This window comes from Crocodylus porosus, unplaced genomic scaffold, assembly GCF_001723895.1.
Source record: "Crocodylus porosus isolate Cpor-Errol unplaced genomic scaffold, CroPor_comp1, whole genome shotgun sequence".
NCBI lineage: Eukaryota > Metazoa > Chordata > Crocodylia > Crocodylidae > Crocodylus > Crocodylus porosus.
This window is the reverse complement of record NW_017728947.1, coordinates 60,259,665-60,283,857: the sequence shown is the minus strand read 5'-3', so window position 1 is coordinate 60,283,857 and position 24,193 is coordinate 60,259,665. Positions and strand designations below refer to the sequence as shown.

Sequence of the window (24,193 nt, the reverse complement as noted above, 5' to 3'; positions counted from 1 at the left end):
AATAAAGGAAAAAAGGTTTTGTCCAGAATTATGAGGACAGAACTAATCTTCAGCTGACTAACCCTCCTTTTCCTGCTTAACTATAGCTGAATTGTTAGCTGTTGCTAAAAACTGGTCTTCATAGGTAGATCTATGAGTTTGAAAAAAGCTAAGGGCTGCCTATGCATGTGCTCGGGTGTGGGTGGCATTGTAAGTAGAGCAGTTCCCAGACAGAGAGTGGTAGTGGATGGGTCGGTATCAACCTGGAAGGGAGTGGGTAGTGGGGTCCTGCAGGGCTCGGTCCATGGACCGATACTCTTTAATGTCTTCATCAGCGACTTGGATGAGGGAGTGAAGTGTACTCTGTCCAAGTTTGCGGATGATACAAAACTCTGGGGAGAAGTACACTGGAGGGCAGGGCACAACTACAGGCAGACCTGGACAGGTTGGACAAATGGGCAGAAAACAATAAAATGCAATTTAACAAGGAGAAATGCGAAGTGGTGCACCTAGGGAGGAAAAATGTCCAGCACACCTACTACCTAGGAAATGACCTGCTGGGTGGCACGGAAGTGGAAAGGGATCTTGGGAGTCCTAGTGGACTCCAAGATGAACATGAGTCGTCAGTGTGACGAAGTCATCAGAAAAGCTAACTGCACTTTATCATGCATCAGCAGATGCATGACAAACAGAACCAAGGTGATACTTCCCCTTTATCAGCCGCTGGTCAGGCCGCAGTTGGAATACTGTGTGCAGTTTTGGGCACTGCACTTCAAGAGGAATGTGGATAACCTGGAGAGGGTCCAGAGAAGGGCCACTCATATGATTAAGGGCTTACAGGCCAAGCCCTATGAGGAGAGACTAGGGCACCTGGACCTCTTCAGCCTCCACAAGAGAAGGCTGAGAGGCGACCTTGTGGCTACCTATAAATTCATCATGAGGGTGCAGAAGGGAATTGGTGAGGCTCTGCTCACCAAGGTGCCCCTGGGGGCCACAAGAAATAATGTCCATAAGCTAGCAGAGAGCAGATTTAGACTGAACATTAGGAGGAACTTCTTCACAGTTAGTGGCCAAAATCTGGAATGGGCTCCCAAGGGAGGTAGTGTTCTCCCCTACCCTGGGGTTCTTCAAGACGAGGTTGGATGAGCACCTGGCTGGGGTCATCTGAACCCAGCACTCTTTCCTGTCTATGCAGGGGGTCGGAGTCGATGATCTGTGGAGGTCCCTTCTGACCCTAACTTCTATGAATCTATGACATCTGTTCTAATTAAAACTGCTCACTGTCATGTGTATTAAGCCCTTGTGCATTTTAAAATGGTAGCAGGACACTTATTGTATAATCTCATTGAATAAGCTTCAGATAAAGTGCCCTGCACCTGTTTTAAAATGCATAAGGGTTTAATACATGGTGGAGTATTCTAATTACAACATGAAAAAACATGTATAGGCAGCCAAGGAGTCTCCAAGGCTGTGAAATAAGGAAAGAGACTTAAGAAGCAGCTAGCAGATGACAGCATTTCCAGAAGAAAAGTTACCTTGATTAGAGGAACATCAGGACTATTAAAAAGGATAGACAGTCATTAACATCTCTGGAGCGAAGTACAATGAGCCATTAAGTCAACTGACTCCCTCAGCTTCCTGAATAGTAATGCAACTGTTGCTGCACTGTGGAGCAGGAATCAAACCAGAATATTTCTATCTCAGTCAGAAAATCAGTATACACACCCCCTAATTTTGGGGGACTGGTTTCAGGGGAAAGCTGTATGTGAAAAATATGACGGTAAAGAAGGAAAAATATATATTTTTTTAAACCAGGGGTATCAAACGTACAGCCCACAGGCCAGATCTGGCCTGCAGAGCTTTCAGTCCCAGATGCTGCCCTGGGTCTAAGCAGGCCGACACAGGGCACAGTGCATGCTTGTGGTGCAGGGTCAGTACCCCAGTATACGTAACCTGGCAACTGCTCTAGCTTGTCTGGGACTTGCACCATACACAGCATGTGTCCCAGACTGGCAGGAGCAGCTGCTGGATCAGCTGTGCTGGGGGAGAGGGAGAAGAAGCAGGAAGGAAGGGGATCAATGAGCTTGATTTGGCCCATGGATCAGCCCCACACCACTTCTCCAGCCTGGGCCAAATAAGCTGACACCCTTGCTCAGAAACTTTAAAAGATGTTTATATTTTTAGTCCCTTTTAAATCGGAGGATTGCAGCCCTTTACAAATTATGAGCCAGAACAACTTGGCCCCAGTCCTGCGTGGTCCAAGTGGCTTCAGCAGCACGTTAGTGGCAGGGGGCTTCCCCTGTGCCTATGCCAGGGCAGGCAGCTGGGAGCTGAGCCTATGCTGCCACTTTTCCTAGCCTCTGGCCCTCCACAGCTATGGTGTGGGCACAGTATCCAGTTCTAGGGGTTTCTGCTCTGGGACCAGGTATCTACAAACTGCTGCCACTTTTCCCCACCATCTGTCTGCAGGATGGGTGCAGCTGGAAGCTGCCTAGCCCCAGCATAGCTCCCAACCAGCTGGAAGCTGTGCTTGGGCTACAGCTGGTGAGGGATTCAGGGGGAGAAGTGACAGGGAGCAGAGGATTGGGAAAGGCGGTGGTGGTGCAGGCAAAGCCCCCTACCACTGATGCACCACTGAAACCACCCAGCCCACACTGGACTGGACCTGGGAGGCTGGAGAGAAGCATCAGTGGCATGGGCACAACTGGAAGTTGCCTGACCCCCCACACAGCTCTTCACTGCTCAGCCCTGGTGCAGGCACAGGCAGAATTTTCTAGCTCCATGGGCCAAGTTCAGTAGCTTCACAGACCAGATCCAGCCTATGGGCTGTATACTATCAGCTGCTGCTATATAAACAGTTTTACCTTGCAAATAGGAGGCGTGTGCCTCTGTCCCAAAATAGCATATGAGGTGGGAGATTTGAGATGCAATTCTCTCTTTGGCATTAAGGGTAATCCCACTGTTTTACAAGTATCCTCTAACCATTAGACTATTATAAAGAGGGGGAAGGGTGCCACCTCTTTCCAGCTGTGCCGTAAAAGAAAAGGACTGAGCTTTCCGGAGCTGATTTGCCCCATTTGTTTAGTTCCATGTTGGAATGTAAAGTTGTTTCACAAAATACCCTTGACATAATTGCACATTTCCTCCTTTATTACCCTCACCTTCCTAGATCTGGCTCCAGTCAGTCTGCTTGAAACAATTACACTCCACTCTAACCTGGTCAGGTCTGCTACTCTGTCTGTATTTACATAGGCTCACTTCAGTCTTAATACAGCAGGTTTAACCATACATTAGACTTAAGCTTGTAATCCTTGAAATTCTGTAGATTTTACTTTGTTAAAAGAGAAACTCTTATTTCTACTGATTTTTTTCTTTTTTTTTTTTTTTTGCTTTCCTATTATATTTTGTACCTTTCTCTAGTCCTTCCCAGCAGTTGCAACTCAGCATGCCCCCCTCCCACCTACACCCCCAAAAGGTGGCAGGTTTACTTGGCATATTTATTATGTATGACAGATGGAAGAGGGTTAAAAACATTTATTTTCTATTTAATTAGCTGAAGAGAGAAAAATGAATTTGTGTAAGAGCCAGTATAGTCTATAAATCCACCACTTTTTAGCACTTCTATTGTTTTGTTTGGTTGGTTTCTTCTGATGAGTTAAGGACTTAGAAAAAGATTACTAGCTAAATTCATAAGCAACAAAGCCATAAGCTTTCATGCTACCAGGGGAAAAAGAAACACATGTATACATGTGTTCTAGCATGCAAATTCCTAAACAAGACATTTAATCCACTGTGCCATCTTTGTTCTTATAAGTTTACAACATACACTTTTTTCCCATTTTTTTTTTTTTTTTTTTTAATAAACAATCCTACTATTTCTCTTAATAAGAAGCCAGCAAGTACACAACTTAAGTGAAACAATATTTAGATGTAGAAAACGTGTTTTTCCCTTAAAAGGAGTTGTGGTAGTGAGTATACATTGTAAACATACAGTAGAAATGGTTAATAGCCCACTGCTGATAAAATCACCTATACTGCAGCAAGATAGCAGTTTTGCTAATTTGAAAATTAGTGCTATTTGTTGCTGTAGTATCAGCTAATTTATAAAGATTGGTATTTCAGTGGAATGTTATTTAACTACTTCAAAACTACTAAAATATTAAAAATTATGGTTCTGATCTTGCAAACATTTAACTTACAGGATTGTAGTGAAGTGAATAAAACATTTTGTGTGCTAAAAGTCAAGTATGTGCATAAGTGTTTGTAGTCTTATGAGCTATAATTGTTTTTAACTTTTTAAGTTGAAACAAAGTTGCTTTGCAAAGATATTGGAAAGCTAAATAACTTTTCATTGTTAACTGTATTTTTTTAATATGCATGGGCCAATTTTTTTTTAAAAGGGAGGGCGCTTAATATTAGGTTTTTAATCCTCTTATTGAGCTTTGAAGGATGGTATATTTTCATAAGTAATTGAGTGAATTAAATGTACAAATTCTATTCATTTCAAGATGCAAACCCTTAAAAAGGAGTATGGCTTGGACAGAGCATCTGAATTTTCTTGACTCATGCAAGTTCAAGATACCAGAATATTAGTTGCAAATAGAGCTTGGGCTGGTTGTTCATTTATTTTGTGTTTTTGACTTCATGGTAAAGATATTGGAGGCCTTGAACTTGCATTCACAGCATGCATAGCAAATTTTACTTGTCACTTCCAGCATTCTTGAAATTTATTGGTAGAAGTCTGTAAAATATAGACATTTACCAATTTAACAGACTAAAGAAATAAGTAAAATCAGTCCCAACCCCAATTTAAAACTAAAAAATAGGATGAAAAGGAATTTCTTAAAATGGTAGCTGTGTTTCTAGGATAGCTCTTCCCAGGCTATTTTTTCCTCCCTCTGTTGTCTTTAATTCAGCAACTTTGTATCCTCTGCTCCCCACTGCATTGTATACTGTGGCAGATCTCTGAAGAACAAGCCTTAAATCCGTATGAACTTTACTCAACAGCGTACATGAGCGAAGATGCAGATTTGTGCCTTTGACAATTGCAGGCTGGGCCTGTAACAGATGGGATTGCTTTGGGGTTTTGCCAGTCCCTTCTTCATTGCATAGGGAAACACAAACCACCTCAGAAAGGCATTTCAGCAGGCCTTTCTGTCTCAAGTCAGGGTGCCTGAATTACCTTGAGCTAACCAGAGCAAGCTGGCTCTACAGGGCTTCTGCTTGTCATCCTCTGAGCAGACTTCCACTCACAAAATAACTGTAGATGGAGAACAGTTCTGAAGAGTTGGGACTAAGAAGCAGGTGAGCAACCAGATGGCTCAAAGCAAACTCTCATGCAGCCAGTTTTTATTTAGCAGCCCCACTCCCCCTTTCCCGCCCAAAGGATTATTGTAAAGAGGAAGCAGAATGGACACCATCAAGTAAATGTGCCTGCCTCTGAAGCACAGAAGAGAGCTGTGCCTGAAACAGATCTTACTTAGAGATCTGCTCTACAGTCTTGCCTTCTGCTTCACCCCTTAATTTTCCACCTGTCCAAAATTCACCATTTGGGGCTGCAATTTCACTTTAGATGTTGCAGACTAGAGAGAAGGCAGGAAAAAAAAAATACTGCTGCCACTCATCAAACATGCATCTCCCTATCCTTCCAATTGCTTCGGTGGAGCTTTCAGTCCTTATTTTCGGCAAAGGTAGCCACAATCATGTAAAATTAAAATTATAAAGTGAACTGGTCTAGGGGATTTGTTGGATCTTCCAAACTTTAGGTGGCCACCCCTTCATCACACCAAGTATAATAAGCCATATATTAGAGAACCTCCACTTGCATCTTCTCAGCCCCAGGACTGACAAGGAAACCAAATCTTTCTTCAAGGGATACACATATACACAAGATTTTGTGACCTGCCAGCTTCCCTGGCAGTTGCCTTGGTTCTCAAAGGTACTAGTTTTCAAAACAGAGGGGCCCTGGACAGATGTGACACTTGTAGTACTATAAATGCCTGTAGCACTACAGAAGTTGAGCAGATGGACATCTACATCACCTACAGTACTACAAAATGGTGGAAATGCTACAAAAATGTTGCTGGTTGAGATACCAGCTGCAGTACTAAATTATGGTTCACCATCCACATGTACTACAGAGTGACAGGGTCTCAGTCCCCTGCCATCTCGTAGGAGTCTTTTGACTTCAAAGCAAAAAACCTTTCTTTCTGTGGGGTTAAATAGATAAGGGACCTAAGGGAAGTCTCATGACCTGGGGGCTTCTTGAAATTGTTCGGGGCTATGCAAAAGAATAGGGTGCACCTTGTGAATAAGGCTGGCTGGCTCTAGTTCTTAAACTGGTCGTAGCAAGCTCTAATGGACATTTTCGCAGGGCTTCGTAGCATCGATACCAGGTGTTCTCTGATGACTGTGTCCATGTAACACCTGGGGAAGTGTTTTCGCATTAATTTTAGTTGCATTTGACCAAGGTGACTTCACTCCTGCAAATTTAAACATTTTCCTGTTGCATGTAATTATATCCCATGATTGTAGGCAGGTTACTGTAATAGCATAGTGGGTCATCATTTGTAGTATGTGCTTTGTTCTGTTTCTCCCTGTGTGTTAGTGGATTTGCAAATAGATCTGGGCTATGAGTTACTTTACTGGTTTTAATGGGATTACCCAGACAAGTAAAACAACACTTTTGAGTGGTTTGCTGAATTAAACTGTAGATTTTTGATCTAGTTATACCTATCCACATGTAGTGATGTTATCTGTTAGAATCACGTTTATATACCAGTTGTATACCACACTTTTATTTGTGTAATTGGCTTCCAGTGTTTAGAAGTTGTCAATAATGGGAAAAATAGTATCAAAGCAGATGTTTACACCAAATTAGAGTTCTTTTTGTAGACCATTGAAAAAACTAGGCAATGATATAAGTGTCTTAGACACTAATAACATTATCATGCAAAAGTAATTTATTTGAAAGTGTGGCTTTGTAATTATGTTTCAGTTTATACAGATGTCGTCTTGCCTACCTAAGTCAAATGGCTTGGCCAATCCCTTCCAATGTAAGTGAAATTTTGAAAATGCAATCCACCAAGGTATTCAAAATGAACTTTATATAACTGTGGAAAGGAAAGCTGTGTTTACTATTTCAATACATAGCTCCGTTTGTATTAGAGCCTCTTCTTCCTAAGTTTTAAAACCTTGCTACTTTGAGACTTTACACTCAGAAAATAAAATAGTTTTGTCTGTCTGCCAGGAGCTGAGTTTTGGGGGGAGGGGGTTAAGTGTTACAGCTTTTTCTTTAACTTTTAGTTCCATCCATTGTGTTTTTAATAAAATGCATTAGTTCCTTGCTCTAACTCTTATGAGGCTGTAGCATTCAGATCAATGAAATATTAGATCAGGCTCAAAATCAAAGCCAGCTGGGATACAAGCTAAGTTAGCAAATGGCATTTGCTTATTCATGCCACTCACACATACAGACATATAGTTACAGACACAGGTGACTCGAGGTAGACCTGGCTTTAGTGGTCTAAATTTGGGGTTATTTGATGAAGGGTTTCAGAAATACACCCAAAACTATTTTTCATTGCATTTGGTAGTGGGGAAGGGAAGCAGGGGCCAGAGCCAGATTCATTCATTTTCTCTCTCTCTCTTTCTGTCTCTCCAGATTCACCCCTATTTTTCATGTTTGAGGAAGCAAACCAGGATTCTGGTTGTACCTCAAGAAGCCTCAGTTACTAAACATTTATCCCAACTAGTGCTTGGCATCCTCCACTATCCCTTTAGTATAGAGGAACAAATATGGAATGCAATATTCAATTAAATTAATCCCCGCAGATAAGTGTAAAGATGATGCTTGGGAATTAAGGGAGAATCCCACCCTCTTTGCTTTATGTCTGAAACCCTTGCTTTCATAGGAGTCAGGGGTTGTAATGGGGTTGTCTCACTATCGGAGAGTAAGGGAGGGTCTAAACCCTGATCTCTGTGTTTGTTCTGGAATTTGGAAAGGTTCTGTTTTCCTTCTCACTTTCTCATCCAGGTCAGTTATGAAGTAATGGGCCCTGAAAATAATCTCTATTTAAACCTCCAGGATCCAGGAAAAATGCAAATTGTATATATACACCATTTATGTATAAAGGCAGAAACGGCCAAAAGTAGATGGGAAGAGGTTTTGACTAATTGGGCCAAAAGTATGGTATATGAGTCCAGCAGAACAGGGGTGTAGTGCAGCTTTGTGGCCTAGTTCCAAGTGCAGCTTAGATTATAAAACCAAAGTAGTGTGCAGCGCATTCAGGAAGCTGCTTTCTTTATAAGAGCAAAGCTGCAGGAGTGGGGATGTGGGAATTATAGGGAAGCATGAAGCCAGAGTATGAAGAACGAGAGAGATGAACAAGTCATCTGTTACCTGCCGAAAGCTGCTGTACCAATCGTAAAACTGTCGAGATCTTGGGCAATAAACCATGTATGTGATTCTTTCATTGGCTCCGTTAACAGTGCCATGCTCCAGACTCTTCAAAGCACCGCCATGATCATATTCTGTTCCTCTTTCACAATGTATGGGTGGGGAGGTGTTTAAAGAATATGATATGATTCCTAACCTGTGTAGATAAAATGTTAATCGTTTTAGCCTGAAGTTACACAGAAAGTAGGGCAGGGTGGCACCTTTATAAACTAATTCAGAGAGGCATTAGCTTTTGTAGCTTATTTTGCTAGATACGATGAATGGACTTGCAGGGATACTGTGTAGAAAGGGAAGAATGTCATTTAAATACAAAAGATAAGGAAAGGAGGGGGGCACTGTTGAGAGAGATGAAGGTCAATAGATTAAGGAGATTGAAAGAGACTAACAAAGTAATTAACCCACAGAGAGGCATAGGGGTTATGAAAGCTAAAACAGATAATGGGACAAGAATTCATAGTCCCTTTTGAGGCTATACTTAACACAGTCCAGTCTGTGGATTATTTCTTGTTCTGTAATTTGACATTCAAGTGTTGGTTTTTTTCAGTGTTATTTTTAAGAAAGTTTTTCCTGTCTGAGGTCAGTGACATAGAGATTTCCCCACCTATCTAATGTAGAGAGTAAGGGAGAACTGTAAGTGGGTGATGGTATATATAACATGAGCAGAGGAGCAGATAAATGAACCCCAGATGTTATAATCTATATGTTTGGTATGGTGTTGATGAGGAAGCACAGCTGGTATCTGGGTCTGTTACAACTCCTGCAGGAAACATTTCCTTTTGCCTTTTAAAAAAAAAAAAATATATATATATATATATTCAGTGATAAATACTTTGTTACAAGTGGGTCTCTCTTAGCTCTGCATTATCTCATGTCCTTCCAGACTGGGACATTTGTTAAAAACCAGATTTTAAAAATGAGGAGGTGAAAACAAAATATCTCTGTGAGCCAACTTAATTTCATCTGCTTTGACCAATGTCTCCATGTCTCATTCATACCATACACGGTCTCATTCTGCCTTTGTGTTGGAGAAGGTGATTATGTACGCTTTATGGTCTAGCTGACTATTGCATGCACAGAACACTACTACATTTGCAACCCGTTTCTCTCCTCCTGTAGTCCCATCACCTGTAGCCACGTAATGCCACCTGACGCTATTCTTTAAATTGCTCATCATTAAACCCACATACCACAAACTCCTAACTGCTTACCATGTTTTAGTTTTTAATCACTGAATCATTGAATGGATGCAAAATTGTGTGTGATGTCAAACTGAGCCTAAATTCTGAGAATGATTTCTTTCAGTTCTGGTACCCAAGACTGAGTATTCTGCATTTTCAATTAAGTATTAAAGTGGAGGAATTGTATCATTATCAATTCAGTTTTCCTGAGCCTATGGACAACAATATGAACTGGTGTACTCATGGTAGATGGTCCCTAATAAAACCTAAATATGAAATTGAAATGTGGTGCGAATGCAAATAAATATTTTAGCATTGGAAGAGTTCAAGGTCTTTGGTCACGAAGTCTTAAGGAATTTTAGTTCTTGCATGCTGTAGATTCCAACCCATAGCAAAGTAGCCATTCTCTGTAATTCTGTTTTCCTGTATGGAATATTTTAATCCACCTATTTGAAAAGCCTCTGCACTGTATTGAGTTTGAGGTTTTTTTAAAATAAACCCCTTAAAAACAGGTGGTAGCCCTCAGTACCATTTCAGATATGGGAGCAAATTATCCTTATGTAATTTGTCCAGCAGCATAACTTATTAAAGGCCCAAACTATCCATCTATGTATTCCCATTGTCCTTCACTCTTCCAAACATAGAGTAGGTATGATCACTGATTATTGACCCAACCTTCATAGTTTAGTGCTGAACAGCGACTCATGTAGAGGAGCAAGACTAGAAGCTCTAGAAAGAAAAATATTTCTTCAGTCTATTCAGAAATCTTGGTGTTGTAGCATCAGATGCAGAGCTTGGGAACTTCTGTTTTACTCTACATCAACAAAGATCATAGAACACTTATATAACTCTTACATGTAGATCTCAAAGTGCTTCATTGAAGTGGCCTGCTAAAAAACCTAAACTAGTTTGTGTTGGCACAAAGGGACTTGGTGGTTTTGTAGAAATGAAGAATATGTTGTGGCTGCTTGCTTTCCTTTGTTTGTTTAAAAAAAAAACATTCTCTATACTTCAGAGGGGAAAGCATTACCCTGAGGCTTATGGATTCCCTATGTGATTGCAGATTAGACTTTTATCACAATTTTTAAAACCAGGTTTAGGAGATTATGTAGTTCAAATATATTGGACATATACATATTCCATAAAACAAGCTTACCAAGGAACAAAACAAAAAAAAAAACACCCCTTCCTCTATACCAGGCAAGAATTGAGTTGTGGACAGCAGTACAATTTGGCAACAAAGTTTTTAGTCTGGTGATATACATTGTATAACTATCTATTGTTCAAAAATGCTAATTTTCTGCATAAAGTAACTGTTTTGTAGAGGACCTTTCTCTTAAAATAGACTTCCCTGCCATATTTATTGAATATAATGCAAGGATATTTCCCCCCTCTCCATTTCTTCATTTAATTTCTTCAAGGTTTTAGATGGCAATATTCATGGATGAGCTGACTCAGGGTGTAACCCGTATAAAATTTACAGTCTGATATTAGGCAGACTTTTAAACAAAAGGAGGCGCAAACAATGCAAAAAAACCTAGGTTGGGGGGCCAGGGCAGATTAAGCATACACTTTGGAGAGGATGGGAATTAGAATCCAAAATAAAGGTGTTTTTCATGAGAGAAAACTTTAATCACTAGTGTGAAAAGGGACATGGCAGTAGTCTGCAGAATAAAAATCAAGTGTTTTGTTTTTGTTTTTGTTTTTTTATTACTATACTGTTACTTTGTTTCCCCTAGAGGAGGTAAGGTAACATGCCCACTTAAAAGCTAAGTGGTTCAAAGAAGCATGAGCTTTCATACACAACAGTTGTCTATATCAGATTTAGGTATTTTTTGTCAGCACACTTCCATGCATATATAAGAAAGGCCTTACTTTGGCAAGGTTCTTTGGGTAGATGTGACTATCTTTCATTGGACCAACTGAGTAGTTGACAAAAAGTTCTTAGCAAGCTTTTGGGCTCAATCACTGTTCTTCAGGAATAGGAAGTCATGGGAGACTCCATATGTCTAAAGAAAGGCGATTACACCCAAAAGCTTGCTAAGAACCTTTTTCCAACTACTCATTTGGTTTAATAAAAGATACCACATCTCCCCAAAGAACCTCACCTGCCTATGTCCTTAGACCAACATGGATATGACCAAAAACCCAGCAGGCCTTAGTTTGCTTCTTCAAGGGAGAAGTATACATAGTATACCTCAGTATAGAATTATAGAAAATTAGGTTTGGAAGGGTCCTCAGGAGGTCATCTAGTCCAAACCCCTGCGGAAAGCAGGACCATCCCCAACTATATCATCCCAACCAAGGCTTTGTCTAGCTGGACCTTAAAAAACCTCCAAAGATGGAGATTCCTGCATTCCACGTTGGTGTAAAAATCATTTTGGAAGAATTTAGAAGAGTTACAAACATAATTTAATTCTTTAACTGTTTAATCATGTTGCAGGGGAAGCAGAGGAAGTTTCATCAAACTATACCCTTCAAAACAGATTAGAAAAAGTGTTAGACAAAAGGACTTAAGATAAATTCTAACATTCAGTGCAGTATACTCAAAGGCTAGGTACAGACATTCAAAAAGCCTGAGGCAGAATCAGTCTAAGTTGTGCAGTTTTCTGTAAGCTGTGTAGTTTACACACATTAGCCCTTTGGGTGGGAGGGAGGAAGGGCAGGGTGCAAATCATAGACTGGGTTCTGCTATTTTTTAACCAGTCAGTGTACACTGCACTTCAGTTATAGATTGGTTTCTGATCACCTATACCAGCAAAAGTATAATGTCTTTACCTGGCCTAAAGCAATTTTATATATGGAGCTCTGGCAATAGGGAAAAACCTGGCTAGACTGAAGAACACAGTATTTTTTGTAAGTTGAAAATACAACATATTTTTATTAAGAAAATTTGTAGTCTGGTAGTTTTTGTTAGTTTCCTTAGAAATTGCAGAAGACGTATATTAAAATGTGGGTAGTGCATTCCTGGTACAACCATTGTACACTAGTAATGAGGGATTTTTCTTGCAAGGAAATATTCTTCTTTCAGGAAGTATTTATAATTGCTAGATAAAAATTGTTTTAAAACATTGTCATTTTAATCTATTATGGTCATAATTAATTTTATTTTGTGTAAACACTCCTTTGCCATCACAAGCTGCTGGCTTAAACTATGGATGTAAATTTCATTAAAAAATGTAGCCATTTAAACTCTTCTTGTTATATCAGTTGAGTAACTTATAACGCGTATACGTATGGGTTGGGCTGAGCGACACGCAACACTGCTCTGCAGTACTGGTAAACCATGCAATAATCCACACAATTATGTTGAAAATCTGATGAAATTAACTTCACCTTAGCAAATGCAAGCTGTGCTTCAGAAAAATTATTCTGTTAACTGTTTACTGTAATACATTAACAGTATAAATATAATTATAGTTTAACCATTTAAACTTTCCTGCCCAAGTTTAGACCTGCGTTTCACTTAAATCAGTGGGAACCAAGATTTTTGATAGATGGGTCCAGGGCTAATTTGAAGCATTTCCTGAATACTACTCCAATCCCCTTCACCTGCCTGACCCATTTGTTCTACTTCCTGCTTCCTACCCTGTGCTCCTTACCCAATCTTCAGCTCTGCCTTTTGCTTCCTGTTCTATGCTCCCTATCTGATCTTCCCTGTTTTCTGCTCCTTGCCCTGTCTGCCACTGTGCTGCCTGTCCCTTCTCCAATTGCCATGTCACACACCGAGGCTACCACTGCCACTTGTGGCATTTGTGCTGCAGATTGGCTGCTCCTAGTTTAAACAGTGATGAAACGGCTTTCTTGCAACTGGAAAAAATTGAAACAGAAGTTTTGGGTTTTTTTGTGTTTTTTAAAGAATTGGATCTGAAGTAAAATTACCCAGAATGATGACTGTTCTTTCTTCAGATATATTTAATATATTTTTCAGCTAAAATCTTTGTTTTTCTCTCTTTGGAAGGTGGTCTTGGAATGTACATTAAAGAAAGACCTCATTTACAACAAAGTTACCCCAACTTTTCATCACTGGAAGATTGATGACAAAAAGTTTGGCCTCACCTTTCAGAGTCCTGCTGATGCAAGAGCATTTGACAGGGGTATTCGTAGGGCTGTAGAGGATATCTCTCAAGGTATGTATCTTAGTTTGACTTGTAGTTTTTTAATTTATCCATATAAATCTGATGTGATGTCATCCAAGAGTGTTTTGATTTAATTCTCTGAAGGTATTTCATTATTTGGACTAGCCTACAGCATATGGTTATAATGGTTGGACAGACGATAATACGTAGCAGAATCTTCTAAGAAAGAATTCTCAAATATTTTAGAAACTCTAATTAATGTATTTTCAAACATCCCTGAGGGCCCTGATACATGTTCAAATTAAAGCTGGATAGAAACTAGCTAGAGAGTAGATGAGATCTTTTTTTCCAAGCACTAACTTTATAGCTGATTGGCTCTCTTTATAGAATATCTATAGAATATACCTAGATTATCACATGATAAAAATGACTATTATTTTGTACCTGTGCTAGTCTAAATTTATCGTGCTATTAATCAGTTAATTGTATGATAATTACTTTGCAAGTGTGGCCTGTCTAAATTTATTATACGATTAACCAGTTAATTGTATAATATACGTAACGTGTAGTGGGGGCCTGAGTGATTTAGCATTTTTTCCGTTTTACAGATGAGGAAATGAAGGCCCAAAGATTTAGTGCCTTACTGCACATCATATCAGAAGCCTGTAAGGGTGCTGATTTGAACATATCCCTAGATTCCTAGTTTTGTTTTGTTTTCTAACTGCTAGACTGTCTTTTCCCAATGCTGGTCCTTTTTTGTATGCATGAGGGAATATACTCTAGCACAGGGGTGGGCAGTATCCAGCCCACAGGCTGGATTGGGCCTGTGGCAGACTCCATTTCCCAGCATGCTCTGTCCGCACCACTATGGCTAGTGTCCATGGTTCTGCGGTCAAAGGTGTGCAGACTGCGGAGCGAAGCTCTGCCCCAGCTCCAGCCCTGTGATGTCACTGTCGCAAGATCCTGGAGCAGGTCCCCACCCAGCTGCACACCCTGCCAGCACTGCTCCAAGCCATTCTTCCTGAAGACCCTGGGAGTGCTGGGCTGTCATGGCCCTGCTGCCCCTGGGGTCTCCATGAAGACTGGCCAGGGTAGTGTGGACAGGGGCTGCTGGGAAATGGAGTTCAGCCACTGGCTGGATCTGCCATTTTTCCTCACCCCTGCTCTAGCATTTCCTGGCAGTATGTCAGTTTGTGTTCTTAGGGTGTAAACTGTAATGCTGATTGCTCTGACATCCTTAGAATACTATCTCTGTCTGCTTAGACACTTAGTTGAGGTTTGTTTGGGTTTTTTAATGACACTTTTCTAATAGTTCTGAGTACAAGTGTTTTATCTGATACTTACAGAAAAACATGTTATGCTAAATATTAAAAAGAGTCCTAGAGCTCTGTCTATGGCTGCTTCATGAAACAGGCAAACAAGGAAAACAAAGACTGTTAAATGTAAGGTAGAAACACAGTAAATAGGTTGGGGAGTGGGAGAATCAATATTTAAGTGTTCCCTTCCGTATATATATAAGTAGTAACTTCAAATAATGGAGAACTGTATACAGAAAAATCCATTTAATATATATTTTAAGTATGTTTTTCACTAGCATGAAGTATGCATAACAGAGGGATGCTTATTCTTTCAAAGGAAAAATATTAATTATTTTCTCCTGTGCTAGATGATTTGTGTTGAGATGTGCTGCTTTCTATACTGGCATCCAGGTCTCTAAAAAAAAAAAAAAAAAGAAAATGAAAGACTAATCTATAACATTCTGAGTGCACATTGCTCTCCTCTCTTTATTACCTTGCCCCTGTAATTTTGGGAGCTCAAGATGCCTAGTATGATGATGTAGCATGAAATATATTTACAATTACTGTAAGTAAACCTGCATTCGGGTTTTAAATCTATTAATCTGAAAGAAGGAACTCTCTTCTAATTAATGCTGGAGACATCACTGTGGTTAATAAACATTGTATCTGCAGTAACATGGTATGTGTATGTCTAGCTTTTGTGTATTAAATGTTTTTGGAAGAAATTAAAATGAAAAAAATGACCACATTCTTGCAATGTTTTCATAGGTTGTCCACCATCACAAAGTGAAGCTGAGGCATCTGAAGATAGCTATCAAGTAAGTACTTTAACTTTATATCAATCATATACTTAAGTTTTGAGAAAATTATCTTTACATGACTGTTGTTGTTGTTGTTGTTTGGCTCATTCTTGTTACTACCAAAGAAGTTTCAAGTTTTAATGATTCAAAATGAGTTCTCAAAACAAGTTTTATAAGTCACCTTTTTGGAAGAAACATATTATACAGTCCAACTCCTATTTTAGGCTACAGACCAATGTTAATTTGTAGCACTATATATAGGGTGACCATATAAGGAAGTCTGGGGCACTGCCCCCAAGTTAACAGTGCTGCTGCTGCTGCAAGCAGAGGCAGATATGCAGGGTGCAGTCTGGCAGGGAGGCAGAGTGCTATAGTGCACCAGGCAGTCAGTTGCACCATGCCAGTCCACCTCCACACTAGACTGCAGCCAACGCCCTTTTGATTCTGGGACTCTTGTTTCAATTTTCACCAACCAGCCAGGACTGACCTACAAAATCCAGGACTTTTATTTGCTAACAGGATTTCATTATATAACAGTATGTTCTGCTGGCACTGCGAGTGATTTGGGTGTAGGGAGGAGTCGGGAAATAACATAAAGGTTAAAGAGTCATAGAGGAAATGCTGCTAAGGATCCGGTTCAAAGAAAAGAATGATATCGGTGCTCAATTGCAGAATTTCACATAATTTTAAATAAAACTTGTGGCAAAATTAAAACTGTCCATAAGCAGCTTTTAGAAGTGCTATTGATCCTGGCAACACTACAGGATTTTTTTTTTTTTTTAACTGTCCTTGAGCAATTTTTACAAACAACATTAAAAGGAGTAACAAGTTTCCTCTTCAAGTACCACAAAATAATGATACCTTACCAAAGGGCTGCCATTGAATACAGTGAGATTTTGATTTGTTATTTTAAATATTCCAAGTTTCTTTGTAATAAAAAAACATGTCATTGCTATGTTAGACAATCTGGTTTTCCTTCACTTATAAGTATACAGACAGGTCTTCTAGCCTCAACTACTTTGGGAAATACAAAGGCAGTCTTGACTTCTCCCACTCATGCATTTTATTTTTCACCTTTCAAATGCATCATTTAAATAAAGGATTAATTATTTACATACCACATTCTCTTTAAAGATTTAAGAGTCACTCAAAACTAGTGGTATTCTAAAGCAACTTTTTAAAGAGATTTTTTTCTTATGCATTACGTTAGATTGTTGCTGTACACATTTTTTAACCAGTTTATACAGGTAAGGTAAGGCATTGAAATGTAGAAAATGGCAAAGATAAGATTAGTGGATGATTTGTAACATATGAGAAATTGATTATGAATCAAACAATAATTAAAGAGGTGGTATTCCAATATAAGGAAAAAACTGGAAGTGGATTGTAAGTGGAGATATCCAAGTACTGTATTTGAAGAAACAAAGGCCTTTCATAAGCTATCCTCCTAATTACTGAAAGAGAGCCTGAAAATTGAATGTGACACTTATCTGACCATGCAAGCATTTTAATTTGGGGCAGTGGGAAGTGTTAAAATAAAATAAGCTCCAGTTTTTTTAATCTGCACTGTAACTTAGTTAAAAGTGGATGTAGTTAAAAGTGCAATATTTGGTTTAATCATAGAGAAATCAAGCATTTTATTTTTAAACTACTATTTTATTGTTACACATGCAGCAATATTGAATTTGTCCCTGTATAGTTGTATCTATCACTCAAGTAGTTCCAACAGTATTATTAGACCATATAGTGTTTCAGAGGAGAGAAACTTGTTTTCAACCTTACAAGAAACTGCCACAAAAAGCAATGTTATAAAATTTACATTTGCACAGAATTCATCTTCTTTCAGCAAAATTCTGACTTTTGGTAAAATTGTCTATTTTTTGTTGTCTAGACAATTTCCCCAATGTTTCAAAAATATTTTCCTGACATGTATATAATAGGTTCTGTTAAATTTTTATCTTCTAACGAACAATTTTGTGTAGACTTCTGTAATAGCTCATACCACGCAAATCCTCTGTATACATGTACAGCGAAAATTTTAAAACATTACAAATATATAATATACATTCACATTTTATTAGAGGTTTCAGTAAATATTCTCTAGTTATTCTACTAAGTATAGGAATTCATAGCAAAGAGCTATATGTCATGCCTGATTGACTTCTGTAGTATTTGCTAATATAGAGCTGTTAAATATGCATTCCTTTCTATTATGAAATCCATTTAATTCGTAAGAGCTAAATTTAATAATAATCTAGAAACATCTTCCTTTGCAATTGTTTCAAGTATCTGTCATTTCTTTGTTTTCATTCTGACTTTCCTTTTTTAAATTAAACCAAGTAAGTTGCAGCATAGGGTCTGCTGCTGCTGAAACATCTGGGGATATTATCAGGGTAGCAAAGGCACATTTGAGCCCACAAGTTCCCAATAAAGGAAACACAGATTGCAAAATATTGAAAATTAAATATGCTGGAAGATGAAATAAAATGTAATGCCTGCCTGCCTTACAAAAGGATAAGAGTTCCTATGAGAAAATAGCAAGTGACAAAGTAGCCCATATAACTGAAATATATGAAAAATCATTAGGAAGATGCTCCTGGTTGGTTGGTTGTTTGTTTGGTTGTTTGTTTTCCTTTGATTCCTCCATTACAAACTCAGTGGCTGCTGACAGATGTGGAGGAAAAAAAACCCAAACCTATGCTTTACTGGAAGAAGCAGTGTGCTAGTCTGACCCAGCTCTGCATAGTGTGTATTGATCAGGCACTTCAGCAGGGCTTTTTGGCACTTTTATCTAATGGCTGATTCAATAGCTGATTCAATCAGCTATTGGATAAAAGTGCTAAAAAAGCCCCACTAAAGCGTCCAATCTGTACAGACATTGGATGAGCTGGGTCCAATTAATGCGATGCATCTTTTGGGCATGCATTGTGTTTGGTGTGTGGGCATGTGGAGTTTAAAGTAAAGCACCATTTACTTAGTTATTTTTTTAACACAGAGCAACCTTTGTGATCATCTGCTCTGAACCCCTTGTATAGATTTCTCTGCATTAATTCTTGTTTAAACTGTAGCAAATCGTTTTTTAAAGAAAACTGTCCAACTTTGCTTTTTGAGTATTGGGGATGGAGAGTACACTGCATTCTTGATAAGTTGTTACAATTATTAATTAGTTTTGCTGCTAAGAGGAAGAAGCAGTTCCTCAGTCTTTGCAGAAACAGTTATCAGTATCACTCCTTTTACAAATGAAGCTTAAGGGAAAAAATAAGTAGTCTGTAGTCGCACCATGATTCTCTAGCTAGAGGAAAGAAAGGATTTGTGAACTCATACTTCCTAGGCTAGTGACTTTAAGTATAAAACTGTCCTCTCATAATTAGTGAACAATAAAAAGATTCCTAATTGGCAATCAAATCTAGTTGGTAGTGGTAAGGCACCCTTTTCATTGCAAGCCAGTCTAATTTGACTTTCAGGAAAGATCACTTTTATGTGGCTGCTTTAAATCAGGAGAGTCAAATATGTGGTCATGGAGGTTCCTAACCTGGCACTAGATGCTGCCCCATTGACCCACACAATGCACAGGACTGGCCACGCACCGCTAACTGGGGTAGGTGTCCCAGGCTGTGCAGCTCACATTGCTCGCTGACGGACATCCTGGACCAGTCCAGGTGGGTGCTGCATGCATTGGATTAGGCATATGAGAAGGGGCTCCATGGGCCTGCTCCAGCCTTTGGACCAGCCTCATGCCACTCATCTGGTCTGCAGAGCCAGATAAGTTTGATACCCCTGCTTTAGATGTTCTTTTTCAAACATAAAGTACTTTACTAAAACTAAAAAGTGATCTTTTTTTTTTTTAATTGGCACTACTTTTGTTTTTCCAAAATTGCTATTCAATTTAAGAATGGCATGATTGTATTAAATGACTAAAGTGGGATTAAAACTGCCGTCTATTTAAGCTACTGCCATCTCACGTTCTGAGACTTTATCTGGCTGCACTCTTACCATGTAGGTTTTATTTTGCTTGCAAGCATTAAAATACTAGTTATTGCCATAAGTGGTTAAATTCTGCTATTAGTCTTTCAATAGCTTATTGTTGGAAAAATGTTAGTATACTTTTATTAAGTCTCTTAAGTTGAATACCATTTATTGTTTGTTTAGGTACTAAACTAATTACTAATTGGTGATTCTGACTGTTAGTCTTAATTCAGGCAGAAGGTAGGGCAAGGTGGCTGGCACTTTTAGAGCAGTGGTTCTCCACTTTTTTGGACTTGGGACTTCAAGTTTCATCAACTTCTGAGACTTGAATGGCACTAAATTTTAAAAAATAACTTGTATATTGCAGTGCTTATCTTTTTACACAGGGGCTGGGCAGTAGGGGATGATGCAGACAGACAACTTGAGCCTGGTTTATTTGCTTAGTTTATCTGTTAATCCCTTCACACCTCCCAGCACACTTCAAAGGATCTGGCATCACCCTGGTTGAGAATCACTGCCTTAGAGTTTTCATAGGTAACAACCCACTTCATCAGATGCTAAGAATGGAATGGAGAAAGAAAAGATTTTATATGGAAGGGAAAGGGAGATGTTTTGAAGATGTGTAATAAGTAGATTGATTAGATCAGTTGAGAGGAACAAGGCAATTAAACTTGGAGGGACATAGATCAACAGTTATTCCAGGTAATGGGATGAGAATCTATAGTCCCTGTTGAGACCAAGGTTAATATGGTCCAGTGTGTGTATGACTAATTAGGGTACAGTATGACTGTACAGAGTGGGTGGGTGTCCTTAAAAATACATGCAGGCTTGCACGCTCTAATGGATGAGCTTTTAACCCATTTAGGAGACAAACCTATTTATTGGTCATATATATGGGCAGTTGCTTGGTCTTGCATTTGATTTTTTTGCAAGAAAACAAGATTAATTTGATCAGTAAGAATCCATGTCTCTGCATTTCAGTTATCTGTAACTAAAATGGCTGGCCTTCATAGTTTTTTCTTCGCTAAATGTAAACGTCTATATATAATTTATTTTAATTTATTAAGAATCCTAAACCAAAAGTAAGATTTTAAGTGTGTTTATCATATATAATGAAATATAAGCAAATCTCCTACTTCCATACAGTGTTTCTTTGAATACTTACCTGTTTTTTTTTTTATAAAATTGTTATATTAAGTTTTAATTTGGAGAAGATACAACAAATGTCACAGTTCCTAGAAGATGTTAATGTTCAAGTAGATGAATGAGTTTCACAGGCCACCAACACTTTTTCATAATCATTGTGAATGAATAAGAAAAGGGCTTTCTCTTGAATTTCCTGGGGTAGAATACAGCTGAAACCTGAATAGTTGTTTTTGTTTTTTAAGCGGGAAGGGATAGGGGGAACGGGCTTGAACAGTTTTCAGGAGCAGATGCTGCAGACTTTTTGCTAAAGTAAGGGAAAAGTCCTGTGATTTGCACATGTTGTCTAAAGCGGTTTTTTTGCAGCAGGCAGGCAGGCAGGATGTGGATTTTTTTTGTTTATCTATATAAAGGTAATATTTAATCGGCATTCTTTTTTGCCTACAAACTAAGTTAGTTTAGGATTTCTGTTGCACAAATAGCTTGTAGTATGAAGGTCTTCTGGCAAATAAGTGTGAACTAATTCACTGATGGCACTACAATATTTGTAATGTCATTTTTATCAGGTAACACATAATTAAGAAGTTATTACATACACGATTTGCACATGATTCAAACAATAGATTAACTGATCAAACTCCAAGCAGTTAAAAAAAGCAGCATTTATATTCCCTGTTTGAATCAACTGTTTTTTTTTTTATTAAGGCTGTTTACTTTCATATGTGGAATAATGTTCAAATAAGGAAGAGAAAACACTCGTTCTTTTTCTGGGTAATACCCAATAAGTGAGTTAGTCTCTATATATTTACTACTTGAAGCGTATGTTGTCTTATGTTATATTTTATTAATTTTCACAGCAAACTTTTGAGTTCCAATTTGTTCAAGTAAAGTAGATTTAGGTGAAAAATGTATTTATTTCAGGTATCTTTTAAAAAAATCCAAATGAGTTAAAGCATTTAAACAAATCCAGATAACATTTCAAAATACTTTCAGAATGTAGGCCAGAAAATACATAACTGATTGCTTGTCGTGGAAGTGTTGCTGCCAAATCTGAAAGTAATTGTTTCATCAGTTTAAGAAACCACTAAAACAGAAGGAGGATACTTTTAATTTTTTGAGGCCTGTGTCACTTAAATTAAAAAAAAAAATCTTAAAAAATCTTTCCGTGCCGAAGAGAGTCAAACAGCAAAATCTCAGGCTTCATGGACAGCAAATACAAGGATAGGGACTTAAGGGAAAATTTAGTTTCTTATCCATTCCTCTGTGTAATCATTCAGCTTAAAACAGAACGTTTTTAACAGTGTTTGCAGAACAATGCTGAATTCTCTTCCAGGCTTAGCTCTAACGAAGTGGGAGAAGGGGAAAAGTGAGGAGAGAAGCTTTGAAGAAGAGGGAAGCTCAGTCTGGTTTTCATTTTCTCTACAGCTGTCATCTGGCTTTGAATTCTGCTGGAGAGCTACAGCTGGAGTCATTTTATTGCTTTACCCAGCATCCTTTTGCTTGTGCGCACAGAAATGCTTTAGTAGTCTTGGAAAAAAAAGTCAGAGTATCTCTTAGCAACCATAGGACAGTAATTATTATACCAGCAGCTGGGAGCAAACCAGATTTCCGTTGTGCATTAAAAACTGGCGTAGGTTACTTTATAGATGATACTGAGCAACCTATGCCAGTACTGTACTTCACAGGCTGTGGTTAAAGGATATTGAGTGTGGGCGGTGTGTAATTGCTATGGACAGTCAGAGAGGGGAATGTGTGCATCTGTGTGTTGTGTAATATTTTGTGAATATAATGTAACAAGTTTTGTCCTTGCAGAGGGCTTTATATGCTTATTTTATTTATGTTTTATATGTGTGTGTATATGTGTGTATATATATGTATATATGTGAGTGTGTGGTATTTATTTTAAAAATGTGTCTGTGGTATGTGTATAATTTTTTTTGCTATGATAGATGTTTGTTTCTAGGATCTCTTCAAGTTGTCAATGTTTCCATTATAAATGCTGTTTTTCAGGTGTTTATAACCTTGCTATAAAAATTTACTTTGGACTAAACTTGGCATATATACCCTCTGTCCAAAGCAAGGCTTTTTCAAAATTAATAAAATTTGGTTTGGCATATCAAGTTATGAGTTCAATAGAAATGTTTATTGGTTCATGGCACACTTTTTGGTTCATGGCACACTTTTGCACTTTTATAGTGCAGACAGTTCTATTTCAGTAATGAAATTTTGTTAGCTAAATAATATATTAATGATCTAATCACTTGATATTTTGAAAAGGAAAAAAATTAAACACCAGAGACTGTTAAAGGGTCACTTTCTAGGTTGCTAGGCTAAGTGTTGCCCCTTCTGCATAGGTCTCCCTCTGGTTTCTTATTTGATTAAAGGTAGATTTCTCTTTCCCTATCTCAACCCAAACCATAGTTTTTAGTGTACCTGTATGACAGGAAGATTGGAAACAATTCAGAACAAAACAAAGCACCAAAACATCCTTGCTCTAAGTCATTTGGGTTCAGTTGGTTACATCTGGGATTCATTTCGACAGAAGCATCATTCTGTATTTGGTGCATACAGTGTCTGCCATCATGGCAGAAAAAGTTGAGACTGAAGTTTCAAACAGATATATATAAGATGTCTCTCCAAATTAAACTAATGCATACACAAATAAATTGCTTGAATATTCTTTGGGATCTGAATGTACACAAACTTTACAGATGCAAGCCTGGATTTGATAATTTATCTCTTTAAAATGTCTAGGGTACATTAAATCCTGAATTTGGATTTGTTTTTAACTTTAATTTCTTTTCTGTTGGAACGAGTTTTGATTTGGAGAGGAAAAAATGCATCTTCAGAATCCTTCAGTTACAAATTTCAGGACTGAAGAACTAATCAGACATAGGTGGCTTGTAGACATAACACAATGCAGTTTACATTATATATTTGAAAATTAGCATTTTAGATATTTTGAATATATTGTATATTTCTGAAATATGCTGTGAAGACCCTTTCAAATGTAACTTCAATTTTTAATGGGGAATTTTTTGAGGAAAAGAGCAAGGAAATGAATTTTTTTTAGTTTTGTTTTTGTTTTTTTAACTTGTAGGGAAAGGCCACAAAGTCCAAATTTTTCAAATACTACTTTTAATTAGTGGCACAAATATAGAACCATTAACCAGCCAAGCACAGAAGTTTTCCGAGGAATCGAGGATCTACAGTCCCTTGAGAATACGTATGACGTAGGGGTCAAAGAAAAAAAGGAAATTTGCAGACCGTTCTAGTTAGAAGAATAGAAGCA

General features: G+C 38.3%; 1 protein-coding gene across 1 annotated transcript in view; it reads left to right on the top strand.

Moving 5' to 3' along the window:
* The window catches only part of SPRED1 (sprouty related EVH1 domain containing 1), a 99,456-nt gene that overhangs the window by 56,344 nt on the left and 18,919 nt on the right, over positions 1-24,193 (top strand). The window contains exons 3-4 of the mRNA XM_019551602.1: positions 13,577-13,745; positions 15,761-15,810. Of these exons, the coding sequence (XP_019407147.1) occupies positions 13,577-13,745; positions 15,761-15,810 (219 nt within the window). The remainder of the gene's footprint in view (positions 1-13,576; positions 13,746-15,760; positions 15,811-24,193) is intronic.